This window comes from Wolffia australiana, chromosome 4 (genome assembly GCF_029677425.1).
Source record: "Wolffia australiana isolate 7733 chromosome 4, ASM2967742v1".
Classification (NCBI taxonomy): domain Eukaryota; kingdom Viridiplantae; phylum Streptophyta; class Magnoliopsida; order Alismatales; family Araceae; genus Wolffia; species Wolffia australiana.
Window position 1 is genome coordinate 17475001 of NC_135838.1, and position 17268 is coordinate 17492268.

Here is a 17268-nt window from a genome sequence, read left to right on the forward strand (position 1 = left end):
GCGGCGCGCCATCCCACAGCCCCCCCGCAAAGAACTCCGCCGCCCGCCCCCTCCTCAACATCATCCCCGCCCACGCCACCAGATTAAACCCGTTCCCGTACCTCGAAAACGACGGGTCCAGCGCCTTCTTCTCCGACAAGAGCTCCAGCAGCACCACCCCGAAGCTGTACACGTCCGCCTTGTCCGACACCCTACACGTCATCGCGTACTCGGGCGCCACGTACCCGAACGTCCCCTCCACCCCCGTCGTCGCGTGCGTCTCCGAGCTCCCCATCAGCCGCGCCAGTCCAAAGTCCGACAGGTACGCGTTCGCCTCCCTGTCCAGCAGTATGTTGCTCGGCTTCACGTCCCGGTGCAGCACCCGCGGCGAGCACTCGTCGTGGAGGTACGCCAGCGCGCGCGCCACGCCCAGCGCAATCCCGTGCAGCCGCCGCCAGCCCGGCCGCGGCCGCGCGCGCAGGAAGCTCTCCAGATTTCCCCCCGGGAGGTAGTTGTACACCAGGAACATGTCCGACGGGCTGCAGTGGAAGCCCAGCAGGGTCACCAGGTTCGGGTGCCGGTACCGGCCCAGGGTCCGGACCTCGGCCTGGAACTGGCTCGCGCCGGCCGCCAGCCGGCCCGCGGCCAGGCGCTTGATCGCGACCACCACGCCGCCGCCGAGGTCGGCCTTGTAGGTCGCGCCGAAGCCGCCGCTGCCGATGCAGTGGCTCGCCGCGAACCCCTCCGTGGCTCGGACCAGCTTCTCGAGCGTGACCGGGACCCCGAGCTCTGCGAACATGGTGACCTCGCCGGCGACGGCCGCCTGAGCCGGGCCGCGCCTTCTCTGGTAGACATAGAGCGCGATCAGGCCCACTAGAATGGAGAACAGGACCGCGGCCGACGCCACGGCCGTTATCTCCACCGGGTTCATCTCGATTTGGGGGTCGTCTCCTTCCCGCCGCCGACACCTAATCTTCGCTAATTAAGCTAGACAGTTGGACCCTCGAGCTAGTAAATGCGGCGTGCACCGTCTCTGTACAGCTGGCTAATTAGGCGGGATGGAGAAGGAAAAAAAAAGAAAAGAAAAAGAACCGGCCGACTTGTCAACGCTTTAGCGTGGAGATCTCCTCGAGCAGGAACCTCGACTCGGTGGGCCCGTCCACGGCGGACCGGCCGCGGACCGTGATCCTCTGCCGCCTCTCACCGTTGTACTCGTGGACCGCCACGCTGACTCGGAACAGGTGCGGGACCCACGTCGCTTCCTTGAGCATCGCCTGGAGTCCTTCCTCTCCTTCCTGCCAAACCAAATTCGGATTCATTTATATCATTCCCCCGGACCAAATTTAATCCTATTTTTTTCCCAAATAAAAAAGGCTGACCTCGGTTCTCTTCCTGTCCAGCTCATCGGCCGAGCAGCCGATGATCTGCTCGGCCTGCTCGTTGAACACGGAGAGCCACGCTTCTCCAGTCGGATCCGAGGCCTTGACCACCATGATATACCTGCAAGAATCTTATTCAGTATGAATCAACATAAGAACATGGGTTACATGATGTATTTATATACCTTAAGCTGCACTCGGCGTCGTTCTTCTGGCAGCCTTCGCACCAGTAGCCGGAGTCCACGGCCTCGGTGACCTTCTTGTTGCAAGTTTTGCAAGCGCGGTACCACAAGGCCTGGTCAGGCTTGATTAAGCTAACGTAAGCCTTGACGCTGAAGTAGACAGGCTGTTGCACAATTGCGAGTGACAGAGACGGGTTAGAAGAAAAGATCTCTGCCAGAACATAATAGCGTGACTCGGCTAGGAAGAAGAAGAGAAAAAACCTTTTCCTGGCCAAGATTGGCGTCGCCCGTGATGTGAGAGAGGGTGACCCGGTCAGCGTACATGGAAGCAGCGCTGTTCTTGGCGGTGGAGGAGACGAGGCCGGAGCCGACGGAAGTTAAAGCTGTCTCTTTGCCCTCAGACTCGTACCTGTTGGCCGAAATTGATGATTAAAGATCGCACGGCCAGGATCCAGCGAAAATGAATGGCTGTGATTGGGCGAGGAAACTTACCATGATCGGAGTTTCTTGGCTTCGGGCAAGTCCGGGTTGACCAGAACCGAGCTTCGGCTGATGGAGGACAGACTCACACCTGAATAGAGTTTGACTTTATCAGGGTCCGACACTTGGGCTCGGTGATTGGATCGGATCGAATCAGACGGTCCAGATCGATCTACAACGTCTAATCGTGATACACTCTCTCGTGATCGATCGTGATCTAGTTACAATTATCGATGCCTGCCGGAGACGACGGTTTCAAGTGAGAGGTGAGATAAGTACCTAGGAAGTCACCGACTTTGAGGCCTTTGACTGCTACGATGGGGGAGTCGTCAGCCATGTCCAGCAACTGCTGCCCAACATCTGTAGCAAGATCGTTCCAGAGGGACACAACGACGGTTTTTTTCCTGATTTTCGAAGTTTCATTAAAGGTCAGGAAATTCATGTTGAAGAACTTTAGGGATTTTGAGCCTAGGCGAAGATTAAGACTCACGAATCATCTGCAATGGTCACGTCCCTCTTTGGAACTGTCTCGTTGTTGCTCTTCCTTCGGACGCTCAGAGTAGGTGACACGCTCTGAACAACACCAATTATGTCTGCACGGGTTGCGATAAATTGTTAGCGAAGTTATTTGATCATCTTCAGGTGATTTCTGATATGATTTTGACAACCATGTATTAAGACGAACTTACCGACGAGTTCCCTTCCATTGACGTAGGAGCCGAGCTCATCGATTTTCACAAAGTCAAACTTCATCTCAGGGATAAATGTTGCTTCGCTTGGAGCCTCCTCAACTTCCGAACTCTCATTCAGGGTCATTTCGTAGTCATTTCTAACTGTCTTAAACATCTTGTTGGCAACCTTGAGGGAGCCTCTAGATATGTAATACACCTTTCCGAGTTCAAACTTCGGATAGAATTTCCTGGCAGCGTCGTTGAACATTGTCGCTTGAATCTGTGTGCCCTGCTCCCATTAATCAAACTCAAACTTAGCAATTCAGTTCAGTAAGACAGTTTGAAGGGGATGCGAGTTTAGAACGTTGAAAACGAGGCTGATGGCAGTACACGGATTTAAAACAGAATGAATTTCACTTTGCCAAATGTAAGCTAATGAATAATTCGAGAGATGAGAGAAAGGTCAGATGGATGGAACAATTCCAGCGTACAGAACATTTGAAAAGATATGCATGAAAAAGTTGTCTTGCTTACGTCTTCATCTGTCAATTCCACATTGAATACGTGACCTTCACCGCGGGGGTTCTTATATGAACGCATATTTCCCTTACTTGTTACACGGACTTTGATTGTCCAGTTACCTTGATAAGGATTCAAGGAAACCAGTGGGTGTACCCTTCTTGTCATAGCCATTCTCGCAGTTGGCGCAGCACTGGAAAACAAAAAGTCTTACTATTAAGAGATTTAATAGCACAAGTTTGAAGTAACCGGATCAAGATCAACTTTAGGATCAAACAATTGATGATCAAATAAAATGAATGTTTTTAGCTGTTTAGGACGTACTTTACACGCTGCTCACTGACGATCTGTGCCGCAGACTTGGCGACGAATTCTTGCTTCGGCTTCAACATTATGCCAAGCCCATCGCTTTTGGCCTCGTCTTTAATTTCATTGTCAAGCGCAGAGGAAATCACCTCACATTTGGTCACGATCAGAGCCCTAAGACGACGAGTGCAACTGGTGAGCAAGAATGTCCTAGAAAACGGGAATAAATAAGTACAAATTTTATTAAATTATCGCCTTACTTTTCCGTCTGGTTGGGAATTGAATTGCAAGTATAATCCAAGACACGCACTAGGCCGAGGTTCTGAAGCTTTCCCGAATTGATCTCCGAAGCAAGATGAGTCGGAAGCATGGCTTTCATCTTCATTTTTCCATCGTTAGCCATGAACCTGAATATATGAAGGATAATAAGTGTGATGTAAACTTGTGACGTCGTAGAATAGATACTTAAGCATGAAAGTGAAATAGGTGGTTGCTGAATGCCCAGAGCAGCGCGCAGAACAAAACACAATCGCAGCACTCTTGTCAATAAGAAGATTAAGAAAAATTGTTGACATGAGTTACAAAGAGAAGAGGTAGAAAAAAAAACGAAAAGCGACGGCCACGAAGGTGGTCACTATTATTGAGGGATACGAGATGCATTAGGATATATGATAATGCCATTAACAAAAGGAACGTATCAACAGAACAGAAATCTCGTAGACGATGTTGATTTAAAAAGGAATCGGATGACAAAACGAAGGACATAAGAAAATATTACAGAGTCATGCGTCATTGTCGGATGACGCGAAAACAACAAAGAAGTGATCCAAATGATGGAAATCCAAAGAAGATCTGCGGTTAACACCGATAGACAAACTTACGTAAATCGTGAAGCGCTATTGCCGATGGGCCTCAGGTCCACGACCTGGACTATGAGCTCCGGTACTGCATCAGGCGAGTCGGGGCTCGGATTGGACAAGATCGCAGATATTGCGCCGCGAGTGACCGTCTTCGACATCTTCCAAAGATAGCGATCCCTTAGAACAAGATGATCAACGAAGAAACAAGAGCAAGCAGAGCGCCGATTCAGATCGGGGACGAGAAAATAGAGATTGGACTGCTGCCCCTTGTTTTGTACCCGGTGGGTGATCTACTGAGCGGGAATATCAACAGAGCGGGAAAGTTTCACCTCAAATTAGACGTGACCGGAAATGGCGCCAATTCAAATCCGTTTTACCCTCCCAAATATAGTTCAGGAACGCGGACGGGACGGGACGGTTCGAGACGAACTTCGTCCCGTCCTACGTCGCATGTTAGCGTCGGGACAAAGGACGGAACGGTTTTCGTCCGCGTCAAAAAAACCGTCCCGTCCGATAATCCTGGGACGATTTTTCGTCTCGTCCAGTCCTCCTGGGACGAGTTTTCGTCCCAAAATTCGTCCCGGATGAAGAAATACATTGTATATTTATAATATACTATAACATATTATAATATATTATAAATTGTCCTTGCGAGGCCACGTGACAACATCTCAACCGTCAGATGTGAATCCGGCAGTTTCCCGTACAGTTTCGTCCGTCCGTCATCTGGAGGCCTCCAGACGGACGGTTTTTTCGTCCCAGAGGACGAAAACCGTCCCGTCCGGTGGTCCCCAGGACGAATTTTCGTCCCAGAATTCGTCTTCGCCCCCGGACAGGACGATTTTCTCATCCAGGGATGAAAAAACCATCCCGTCCGCATCCCGGATCTATAGTCCCAATAGTTGGCAAATTTGGATCCTAATGTGGGTACTATTATACCCTCTCATATTTTGGATTCCGTATCCATTCACTTTGAGATCGGGCAATCCAATCAGAACACCAGGTGGGCCGGTTCAAGAACAGATTCTTTGCCTGATCCGACTAAGAGAGAATAATTCGACACCCATAGGGTTAAGATTAAAAGTAATTTATTATCAAGGATCTGTATAATCTTAATGAAAGTCCTTATTACTTCTCCATGATGTAATTGAAATCCAGGAAATATTTCGCTCACATTAAAACTACCCACGCATTATTGGTATTCAGAGAAGTAATAAAATCTTGGTGAGGCAATAGTAATGAATAATGTATTCAAAATTCATATGAACCGATAAAATTATCATTTTTAATGTTAAAATATTTATATAAATATGCATATTGCTTTTATCATTTATAATAATGACTGGTCCATGTATAGATACACCCAGGCTTCTGGACTGTGATGTATCACTCATTTTATAATCTATCTACATCGCTATCTACGTGTAACTTAAATGTTTACATGGTCAGTTGATAAGGGTCTCTTCGGATAAGGGCCGATGCAGGACAACTAAGACAGACATGTACTGATACCAATTTGATGCCATCCTTCGGCTCTGACACCAATTTTGATGCATGACAGGGGGCGGGTTATTGTGAAGAAGGAATGTGACACACTAGCTGCAGGCTAGTGAGTGCAGAAGAATATAAGGGCAACATATTTGCTGTTGGCGAGAGCCAGTAAGGTGACTCCACATGGCACCTTCCTCGGAGCTCTATTTATTCTCAAATCAACTTATCTCCTTATGTTTGTTTTGTTTTTTGAAAGGAAATACAAATATATGGGGAAAAAATTTAAAAAATAATAGAAACTAGATAAATGGGCCTGAATGTCTTGCTCTCCCCATTCCCCATCCCCTGTTCTCAAAGAACCTTTAAATTATCAGTGCATCTAACCTCAGGAGCCTACATTATTCCACGTATTTATCTCTTAGAAAATTGTGACTGTGATAATCCATGAATGTAATCAGCCTATTTGCTCATATTTAAATATATCAGTCAACCTCATCCATCACACGTGAAAAATACGGAAGCCCACCACAAATATGTGAATCACATGAACGTGGTAAAAAGTGAGAAAATGAGAATTATTATTTTTAAGAAAGAAAAAAATGTTGAAAAGCTGTCATCTTCTTTCTCGAGGCCTTCGAAAAAATGTTGAAAATTTGAAATATATCACGAAATAGATCAACCCATTCGCGTGTCTTAAAAAAATAGAATGAACTAACAGCTGGCGAGACTGACAGACGGAGAGAAAGATAGAGACATAATCACAAACGTGAGAAATAGGGTGAGAAATGGGAAGAGAGAGAGATAGGGCTAGAGACTAGAGAGAGAACGAGACAGAACAGTCGAGACTTGATAGAGAGAGAGAGAGATGGATAGGGCTGCTCTCATTCTCTCTGAGGCGTGAAATTTGGACGCCAGACGGGACGTTTGGATGACGTGATCGCATAGGAGACCGGTCCCGATCCGTCTAAACGTCCCGGCCAATCGCGCACTTTATAACTGGCCGATAACGAACGCTAGAGAACGACTAGAAGACTATGAGAGACGCAGACAGAGGGAGAGCTAGAAGACGACTCTTTCGTTTGGGTCTGCGACGATTGAAGGTTGCGGATGAGTAGACGGAAGACGAGATCGCCGGTGGAGAAATCTGATCTCCTGCGCAGCGGTGTATCTCAATTTCTGGCATTCGAATGTGTGATTGGATGTCCTTCTTCGTTTAGGTATCGGCTTCCCGCCATCATCTTCTCTCTCGAAACCCTAGCTTCATCTTCCTCCTACTGCGCTGCTTCGCGTGATTTCTAACTTTTTTTCGTATTCAACAATTCGAATCGACGAAGAATGGTGGAAATTGCTGTTTTAAGTACGAGAATGGAGAAAATTGAAATCCGCGGCTATAGTTCGCCGTCGATCTCTTCGTTGATTTTTCCCGTCAAGTTCTCACTAGCTAAGCTTCACGAGACTATCAATTACTCCCGCGGTATTTTTCTTGCGAATTACTTTCGTTGGCTTGTTCGATTTTTTTTTTTAGTGATTGAAATTTGTTGATCCACTGCTGACGTAAATCGGAGTGATTCTGGAGGCAAGTAGAAATAGGTTGCAGAATTAGATTCTATTCTTCGCTTCGTTCAAACTTTCCATCAGTACCTCTCTGAATTTCAATCGGTATCTAAAAATTATCAATCGCCTCGGCGCTATATCTCCTGAAGATTTGCTGTTGTCGTAGGCAGGTGGTAATAAATTTTGGATCGTGATTGAATTTAGTCTTACTTCTTTTTTAGCTGTTTTCCTTCATTCACAGTATTCTGTCTGTTTCAGCAAGTAAGATGAGACCCTAAAATTTTGATTTGGTGTTTGATCCATCCGAAATTTTACTGATATTATTGTTTCTGTGTTTTAAAATATTTCCCATTCTTGAATCTAGTCCCGGAAACGATGAAAGTTGTTGATCTCTCTTACAATCAATGATCAGTCCTGAATCCCGAATCTGCAATCTTCACAGGTGTTAACATTGAGATTATCTGAGCTCAAATTTCATCGCGGGTTAATGGAAAACTGTATGCACATACAAGGAGATGGGATGGGGCTGGCCCAAGATATTGTGCAATCGATGTCATCCCTCAGCATTGATTTACTCGACGGGGCTACTGCGGAACGAATCAGCTATGACGATGTTATTGAGTGGCTTGATGGGGTGCAAGAGAAGATCATGAATTTGGACTCAGAGAAGGCCTTCGCGTTGGATGCCGAACTAGAGGAAGCAGAGGAGTTCGTACGTACCATCGATGAAGTTCGAGAGCTGACCGAGAGCCTGGAGCGTGCAGTAAAGAAGAACACCAGCTCACGGGGGCGTCAGATTCGCGATCGAGCTCGCAGCCTTCTTCAATCAGCAATGGAGAAATTTGAGGACGAGTTCATCCGCATTCTTATAAGATCCCAGCAGTCGCCTGATATAGGCCGCCTATCATTTCAGTCGTTTGAGGATAGTCATGGAGATGGAGACGAAGGGTCTCTGAACAATTCCTTTGGCGACAACTCCTTCAATCACAGATTCAACGCTGACGGCAGCATTAGCTTAAACCATGCCTTGTTCGATCCAGTGGACCCGGCTGCCGTGCCAGATCTCAAGTCCATAGCAGAGCTCATGTTCAGGTCCGGTTATAGCGGAGAGTGCATCCAGGTTTACATCTCTACGAGGAAAGGTGTTTTGGAGGAATCTCTAGCTTCACTGCGCGTGGCGAAGTCCCGCACGGAGGAGCTCATGGCCATGGATTCCAAGGCCCTGGACCCCAAGATCAAGAGATGGATTCAGGCAATGAAGGTCTTCTGCCAGATTTACCTCCCCGGAGAGAAGAAGCTCTGCGACGACATCTTCGGCCCGTCAGAGAGTGCAACTTGCTTCTGCAACACCACCAAGGGGTCCTTGTTCCAGCTATTAAGTTTCGGGATGGCCATTGCTATCTCTCGTCCAGAATATGATAAGATATTTGGCCTGTTGAACATGCTTGAGTGCTTGGCCGAGCTCATGCCGTCTGTCGAAGATCTCTTCTCCTCCAAGGAAGAAGAAGACTCCGTCATTGATGAATGCCTCGAGCTGCAAGCCAAGCTCGGGGACTCTGCCATCGCCTCCTTCTTCAAGTTCAAGGACGCCGTCCTCGGATACTCATCCTCGACTCCATATCCCGGTGGCGGACCTTTCCATCTCACCAAGTACGTGATGAACTACATCGCCGCCTTGGCGGAATACGATGAGACGCTCGGCAAACTGTTGCAGCACCACGAGGGCGATCAGGAAGGCAGCGCACTCCGCCGCAGCCTGCTCGCCATGGTCAACGTTCTTGAGGACAAGATCCGGGTCAAGTCCAACCTCTACACAGACGAAGCGCTGCGGCATTTCTTTGTGATGAACAATGTCCACTACATGGCGAAGAAGGCTATGGCAAGCAATCTCCGGGAGCTGCTCGGAGACGACTGGATCCGCGCCCGCAACGTGCAGGTCCGGCAGCAGGCACTGATGTACCAAAGGATTTCCTGGAGTCCAATTCTGGAGTTTTTCAAAGAGGAAGGGATCTTCAGCCATGGATCCAGCCATTCTCCTTCCAGATCAGTTCTCAAGGAGAGGTTCAAGAGCTTCAACCATGCCTTTGAGGAGATCTACAAGATCCAGACAGGATGGTTGATCCGCGACGAGCGCCTGCGGGACGACGTCGTGATCTCCATCTCCATGAATGTTCTCCAGGCTTACATGATCTTCAAGGGTAGGCACGAAGCTCACCTCGATGGCGTCCGCCGTAGAGAGAAGTACATCAAGTTCTCCGTCGATGATCTGCAGCGCCTTGTCCTCGATCTCTTCCTCGGATCGCCCAAGTCTCTTCCTCCTCCACGCCGAGGGCCAGCCTGATTCTGTTACAATTCCATGTACAGTATGTATACCCTGTCCCTGTGTAATTCTCGGTTCCCAGTTAGTGTAAGCAGGAAAATATTGCTTATTTATTTGGGGTTGAATCACCAAATGTCACGAACTTTCCCCGTTGCTCACCGTATGTCATGTACTTTCGAAATATCACCGTATGTCACAAATTTTTGAAAATTATCACGGTGTGTCACGAGGCTTGGCCGCCGGTGACGTGGACGATGACATAGGTGCCACGGGTGAAGCCGAGCCTTGTCATCGGCCATGTCATTGTCCACGTCACCGGAAGCGAAGTAGGGGCTCCAATTCTGGCGTTTTTGGCGATTTTGGCTGGATCTTGGCGATTTGGGTGGCGATTTGGTGGATCAAGAAGACGAAGTAGATTTCCGGACGATTTGGGTGGATCTCTGCAGTAAGATTTCGCCGTTTTTTTTGTCTTGGATTTCTTTCTGCGATTGATCGCTGAGAAATGAAGAATCGGGGATACAGGTGGAGAAAGATTGTTGGGTAAGAGAGAAGCAGATGCGGTGAGATTGATGCAGGTATAGTTGTATAAAGATGATAAGAAGAGGATTGATAGAAGAGGATAAGAAAGATGGATAGAAAGATAAATGGATTCCCTTTCTTCTTCCTCTTCTCCTTCTTCTTTTCTTCCTCTTCTCCTTCTTCTTCTTTTCTTCCTCTTCTTCTTCTTCTTCTTCTTCTTCTTCTTCTTCTTCTCCCGATCAAAATCTTCCGATCAAAATCCTCATAACAATCTTTTGATCGCAATCTTCTTTTTCTTCTGTTCACGGTGCTCACCAAAGAAAGGGTTTCGATCGAAAAAATCGCGATCGAAATCCCCATTCTCAGATTCACGATGAAGAATCGGGGATTTAACATCCCCGATTCTTCATTTCTCAGCGATCAATCGCAGAAAGAAATCCAAGACAAAAAAAAAAACGGCGAAATCTTACCGCAGAGATCCACCCAAATCGTCCGGAAATCTTCTTCGTCTTCTTGATCCACCAAATCGCCACCCAAATCGCCAAGATCCAGCCAAAATCGCCAAAAACGCCAGAATCGGAGCCCCTACTTCGCTTCCGGTGACGTGGACGATGACATGGCCGATGACAAGGCTCGGCTTCACCCGTGGCACCTATGTCATCGTCCACGTCACCGGCGGCCAAGCTTCGTGACACACCATGATAATTTTCAAAAATTTGTGACATACGGTGATATTTCTAAAGTACATGACATACGGTGAGCAACGGGGAAAGTTCGTGACATTTGGTGATTCAACCCCTATTTATTTATTGTTTATGACATCTGCGCGTGGTAGTGCCACGTCCCGTCCCGTCCCGTCACACATACCAACGGAACATCGTAGAATCCGATACTGTTGATAGAATCCTAATCTTGATCTGCCCTTTTCTCCCCGCGCGCGATCTCCGCCGTTGGATCGTTGTTTTAATTCTGGTTTTGGGGGCAGATGGCAGGCAGGATTCTCCGAGATGGACACCGGCCGATGAGAATTCCATCCTTCGCGAGGAGAATTTGCAGAACTTTTGAAATTTGTTGTTCACCTTCGCCAATGCGCTTGTCATCATCAATCAAGGAGCGTTCAGGTCGTGGAATTCGTAGATTTTCGTGAAGAAAGTTTCACAGTCACCGTTGATTTCGTGAAGAATGTCTTGGAACACGAGGAATTCGGCCGAATTTAAGAAGAGATGAGGTATGAAACCTGCTTGATCGTTGTCCTGTGCCAGGGCACCGAAAAATTTGTTGCAGTCAGAGGATAGCGCGATCTTGTCATGGATTCGGTTCGTCGCCCGGCGCGTCGGCTTGATATTCCGAAACCAGCGTCCGTCGACAGCGGTCTGAATTTTTCGCAGTGGCAGCGGTTTACGGCCTCGAACGTGAAGAAGCGAGGCCAAGGGACTCGTTCCTGGACGCAGATCGATCGCGAGGGGAATTCACGCGACATAATACTCGACAAAGGAACAATGATGAAGCGTTGTTCGCTGCCGTCTAGAGATCTACGGCTTCTGGACCCGCTCTTCTATTGTCCTTCGACGATACTGAGCCGTGAGAAGGCCATCGTCGTCAATCTGGAGAAAATCCGGTGCATAATCACTGCTGACGAGGTTATCCTGATGAACTCCGGTGACGGTCCCGCCTTGCAGTTTGTGTCGGAGTTGTGTTTTCGACTCAAGAAAAACCACACAGGTAATTAAATGTTGAATTTCTCATAGTTTTTCTCGGTGGATACGCCTTCTGCGCGTTCATTTGTCAACTCAAAATTTCAGCTGATGATTTCTGCTTCTTTTCTTGTTTTCTTCTCCTGGACCAGAGGATCTCCCATTTGAATTCCAGGCATTAGAGCTTGCCCTAGAAATGGCTTGCGCGTTGCTTGACGGCCAGGTCTGATTTCCCAAAACGAAGAACTCGGATCAATTTCACTTGCAACTTCTTGAATGAACATTGAAATTGCGATTCACATATCTAAAATTCATCCGAGTAATTTGAGCAGGTGAATGACCTGGAAGTGGAAATCTATTCCCTACTCGAGGAACTGGCATCATCTATCAGCACCACCAAGCTGGATCAAGTTCGCCGGCTCAAGACCCGGCTTCTGGCTTTGACTCACCGCGTTCAGAAGGTAAGGTAGAACAACCCACATGAATTTCATGTGATTTATATGATTTATATGGTTTTATATGATTTATATGATTTACATTAAACCACATCAATTCTCCAGCCTGCAAACTTGTGATTTATATGGTTTTCTCAGGTCCGAGACGAACTAGAAAACCTGTTGGACGACGATGGTGACATGGCAGAGATGTACTTGTCTGAGAAACAATCTCGGGAAGAGGAAATTTGCTATGTTTCTTTGAAGAGACCGAAGTGGACACTCCTTGGAATTGAGCCTGTGGCATCAAAGGCTTCGAGCTGTAGCAGCAGGATTGCTCTGTTGGAAAAGACGCCGAGCTCGAAGAGCTCTGACAGTGCCGTTCAGATTGAAGAGCTTGAGATGTTGCTTGAAGCATACTTTGTCATTGTTGACAACACTTCGAGCAATCTTCAGTCGGTAAGTCAGCATCATTCCCGGATTTTTACTTGATTCTTCTCATGTGGTTACTTTATACGATTATGATCTTTCAGCTGAAGGAGTACATTGATGACACTGAAGACTTCATCAACATCAAACTAGTGAGAGAATAATTTTCTCTGATTTTCCCCCTTTAGTACAAGTGATGTGATTGTTCCAGAATTATAATTATTTTCCTATGATGCGAATGTCAGGACAACGTTCAGAACCAGCTGATCCAAATCGGGTTGCTCCTCTCGGGAGCCACTTTTGTGGTTGCGGCATTCACAGTTGTGACTGCGGTATTTGGGATGAACTTTGCTGACCCATTGTTTGACCGTCCATCCAACTTTGGTTCTGCATTAGTGTCAGCTGGCTTCTGTTGTGGGTTGATTTATGTCTTGTTTCTTCTCTACGTCAAACACAGGAAGTTGCTGCATTTGTAGTGCAGGTTGATTCGTTGCTGTGCCGACTTGATCATCTGTGGAAGAATTTGCTGCCTTAACCTTTCTAAGAATTAAAGATCTCTTCTTTTTTCGGTTTTGCCTGTTACTATATACATTAGCGCTTGCTACGTGAAGACCTTGCGTTAAGGTTTTTGGAAAAGTGGTTCATAATCTTGGGGATCAGCTCTTGTCAACGGCCTTTTATCCTGATTGTTTGTATCTAAGCTGGAGTTTATTTGGTAGCCAACATTCCTTGAGGGCTGCATGCGAGGTGCGTGATCACCAAAGATTGAACTGCCAATGAATTTCACTAAATTTACTCCTCTCTGGTCGCCAAAGTTTCATTTTATGTTCTGTGCGCTGTCATTTGAATGTATTTTTCTGCGATTGATGTCGTAATAAGAGAAACTGGAGAGAAACTTTAGAACTTCTCTTATCTATGTCACCTTAAAGATTCCTGTTTTATGGGTTTTTCTTGTTTGCAGAGTATGATTGTGACATTTTCAAATAAATTTGGGAATTTGTTGAAGACTTCTCTCATCTAAAACTCTTCATTGGAAGTAGTGGGACCTCGACATCATCACAAGAGGTTGTCCATTGGTGATGTTGACCAAACTATGGTTACGTTCATCTGACAAATGGCTTCTGTTCACATGTTTCATGGCTTTCATGCGCCACCGATGATCATAGTTTAAGGGAGGAGTTCAGCCAGTCCAGAGACATCATCAAACGTAAGCTGCGGAATACTTTATTCATTTGCGTAATAGTAACCCATTTCTGTGTGGTATTGGAATTGATTAGACTTTTTATGCAGCAAGGATCACAGGGCTTTGGATGGAGGTGAAGCCTCTGCTGGTTATATATGCTATATATGGAAAGATTATCAACTTTATTGACACCAATGCGTGAAATGAAGGATGAAGTGAAGAATTCTCATCTAACATAGTATTGAAACATATTTAGTCATACAGCTGTGGGAATAATTTAATAAGGTCTCTTTGGTAGCCAATAATTGCGCTTGAATATCATATTAACATGAATGTTTGGAATATGAATTTCAAGATATCTGATCACTGTAATATGATCTCATTATAAATATCATTTATGTATAGATGGACTTTGTCATAAATATCCCATATGAATGATAATGAATATGATTTATTTTTAACAAATTTTAACAAGAAATAAAAGTGTGATTGGCTTTTAAACAACATAATTATGTTGATACGGGTATGCAATCTCTCCTTTTTTATTAATATACTATAATATATTGTAATCCCTCGCTTTTCTTATCCCAACAGTTTTCTCTTGTTAATGCTACTCTCTAGGATGGTGAAGCTCTTGCTGCCTACTATCATCGTAATTGTATGCCTGCCAAATATTTTGAATAATTTTTTTGTAACTATATCGTCTAAATCATTTCTGCCTTTGATAATAATTTTGGGATCAAGAGAGGGGAACTGGTTATGTTTATCTCTACAATTTAACCACAAAAATGAATCAATTGCAATTTAAACATTAAAAATATGAATTTTTGAGTGCAATATTTTTAAAATGTATATTTTCATTAAATATACCCATTAGATAAGGGTGTATTTCTTCAGCCATTTTATGTTCCACTATTCAAAGTAATATGAAGATATAGGTTAATACACTTCACATTGAAAGCAGACCATTAATACAACTCATGTAAATGATTATCACTTGAACAGGTGAAATAACTAGTAATTAACTAGAAAAAAGGGTATAAGTTGTTAATTCCTGGATTAAACACAAATTTACAATATTTCCTTTCTAAATATAGACTTCGGTAAGGGTCGAACCACAGGGAGCCAGAAATTGATCAGAAGATTTTTTCATACAATTATATATAAAGTCTTTACATATAAAAACCAAAACCAACTCAAATAGAAGCAACAGTCTCTTTTTTGAGCAAATGGAATAAAGGAAAACCTAAATTACATTAAGAAGAATTTTAAATATATTTTTGAGAAACTTTTTGAATATTATACTTTCATAATGACTACTTAAATGGCTTATGGTAATTTTTGGCAAAGGGCGCCAAGGTCTGCCTGCACGAGCACCTTGGATTTGGGGTGGTGGCGCCCTAAAATGCATTGCGGCCATTTATCAGAATGAATTTTTTCAGGTTCCGCAAAAAATGCAATAACTTGAGCTGTAAGACTATGTTTTTAGGACCGTTTGTTGTGTTAGAAAGCCCTGGGTCTTAGCCAGCACATCGTCTGAAAGCCAAAAAAATTGTGTGTATAAGGCTGAAACCTCCAAGAACGTATGAACCTCTGTTGCCACTACTTTTTGAGCTAAGGATGCACTCATCTTCATTTTACTCTAAATATGATGATTTGATTCCTTTCTTCATTCAACCTGACACTCAAACAAAGTAGATCCAAGAAACACTCAAACAACCTGACACTCACACAAGGCTACCAAAACAGAGTTTGGGAGGATATTTGGGATGATTAAAGTGCGGAAGAAAAGGGGTACGAAAAGGAATTCCAGATTCTCAATGTGAGAACCCCAGAATATTTGGCCAAGATTAGGCAATCTTTCTAGTCAATATCATGCCTCCCTGATGGAGTGCATCAAGATCACGCCAACAAATCATCAGCGGAGCTGTCATCGCCGTCATCAGCATCGCCACCGGTCCGTCTCCAGCCTGACCGACACGCCAAAACACCCGTGAAGACGCCCGGGTTTAAATACCCCGGGTAGAGCACGTGCGCGTTCGTATCATTGTGTTTTCGTCTTCGTCCATATTGTTTTTGTCATCGTTTTCATATTCACGTCGTTTCATTCCCTATGTCCTTTAATTGTGTTTTAAAAGGGGGGGTCTCTTATTGGACTCCCCTTGTTGGACCCTATGTAAGGGGCCCATCATGACCCTATATAAGGCCATGATGGCCCCACGTTCTTCCCCAGATCTGGAATTTTCAGTTTGCAGTTCCAAGACATTTTCAGATCTCACCCAAGAGAGGAGAAGAGGAAGGAGGAAGGTGAGAGGGAGGGAGAAGAAGAGGAAGAAGAAGATCAGGAAAAAGACCAGGAATTATCAAATTGAAAGCCCGCCCACCGACCCAAGGACGTGACTCCTAGCGTGGACTTCACCGCCCTGCAATCGAAGAGAAGAAAGGGAACATTGTGGCGTCCCTCTTACCGGAAGATACTATGACCGTCCAGGAGCATTGACTTGCTGAACCGATCATTCCCATTGTGTTGGAACAGGCCGCCACGACGTTTCAGTGTCTGAGTCCCCGGCGAAGAATCACCGTTTGTTAACGCAGAAAGATCTACGACGATCAGCGAGGACCATCGGACAAGCTAGTCCAACGGAATGCCTGCACGGCGTTCGATTCCACGGACACAGTCAATCTCTGAGGCCACAGAGATTCGACGACATTGGAGTCTCGTGGGGGTCTGGGAACTGAACGCCCCCGCATCTCCTTTCGTTGTACCTGTCGCTGCCCAGCAAGGGTGCACGATCAGAGAACTCCTAGCGGTCGAACGACTTGGTCCCAGTTGTGGTCTGAACATCACTGGTCGACGAAAAATTGATCTGAGTCATGAGAATTGGCCGCGATTAAATATCACCGTCCGATCGGTGATCACCAGGCGGTCAGCTGATGCCACTCCTTTGTGGTCAATACATCCTCAGAACGACGGAAAGGCAGGTCATTGACGCTTGATTGGAAAAATCCTTCGAGCGGCCTGGTGACGCAGCTTCTCCTTCCCCGGCACTCTTAGAGATTCCCCAACGTGGACATTGGAGTGTTATCCGGGGCATTTCTGGCAGTGTTGGATCCCTCAAGCGGAAACTATTGGTGTGCACTTCAATAGGCTGCGGAATCTCCGGCATCGGCCGCGTGCCGTCTTCCAGCCTGAAGGTCTGAAGTTTGCATCCGTACCGTTCCACGATCCAGACGCATAGTTAGGATTAGCGAGTGCTTGAGCTGTGCT

The 17268-nt window shown here is 45.9% G+C and overlaps 4 protein-coding genes and 1 long non-coding RNA gene across 5 annotated transcripts in view; 2 read left to right on the forward strand and 3 right to left on the reverse strand.

The window, feature by feature from the left end:
- LOC144702148 (LRR receptor-like serine/threonine-protein kinase RPK2) overlaps positions 1 to 934 on the reverse strand; it is a 1111-nt gene extending 177 nt beyond the window's left edge. The window contains exon 1 of the mRNA XM_078574052.1: positions 1 to 934. This exon is cut by the window's left edge and continues 177 nt beyond it. Within this exon, the coding sequence (XP_078430178.1) occupies positions 1 to 910 (910 nt within the window). The 5' untranslated portion in view covers positions 911 to 934.
- A 33-nt stretch (positions 935 to 967) lies between these two features.
- Positions 968 to 4649, reverse strand: RPA70B (RPA70-kDa subunit B). Its single transcript, XM_078574050.1, has 12 exons — positions 4398 to 4649; positions 3777 to 3923; positions 3535 to 3690; positions 3226 to 3403; positions 2710 to 2980; positions 2511 to 2613; positions 2300 to 2424; positions 2033 to 2111; positions 1802 to 1949; positions 1544 to 1704; positions 1359 to 1479; positions 968 to 1274 (listed from the first exon to the last, which is right to left on the reverse strand). The coding sequence occupies exons 1-12, from the start codon at positions 4532 to 4534 to the stop codon at positions 1083 to 1085; spliced, it is 1818 nt and encodes a 605-aa protein (XP_078430176.1). The 5' UTR covers positions 4535 to 4649; the 3' UTR covers positions 968 to 1082.
- A 2059-nt stretch (positions 4650 to 6708) lies between these two features.
- LOC144702145 (exocyst complex component EXO70A1-like) lies at positions 6709 to 9897 on the forward strand. The gene is made up of 2 exons (XM_078574048.1): positions 6709 to 7084; positions 7864 to 9897. The coding sequence occupies exon 2, from the start codon at positions 7909 to 7911 to the stop codon at positions 9760 to 9762; it is 1854 nt and encodes a 617-aa protein (XP_078430174.1). The 5' UTR covers positions 6709 to 7084; positions 7864 to 7908; the 3' UTR covers positions 9763 to 9897.
- LOC144702149 (uncharacterized) lies at positions 9433 to 10719 on the reverse strand. The gene is made up of 2 exons (XR_013581199.1): positions 9901 to 10719; positions 9433 to 9801 (listed from the first exon to the last, which is right to left on the reverse strand). It is a non-coding gene; the product is annotated as an uncharacterized LOC144702149 (long non-coding RNA).
- Positions 10720 to 11026: 307 nt separating this feature from the next.
- On the forward strand, positions 11027 to 14289 carry LOC144702147 (magnesium transporter MRS2-5-like). Its single transcript, XM_078574051.1, has 9 exons — positions 11027 to 11982; positions 12107 to 12177; positions 12287 to 12415; positions 12548 to 12847; positions 12922 to 12969; positions 13063 to 13564; positions 13779 to 13882; positions 13984 to 14024; positions 14108 to 14289. The coding sequence occupies exons 1-6, from the start codon at positions 11568 to 11570 to the stop codon at positions 13291 to 13293; spliced, it is 1194 nt and encodes a 397-aa protein (XP_078430177.1). The 5' UTR covers positions 11027 to 11567; the 3' UTR covers positions 13294 to 13564; positions 13779 to 13882; positions 13984 to 14024; positions 14108 to 14289.
- Positions 14290 to 17268: the final 2979 nt, after the last annotated feature.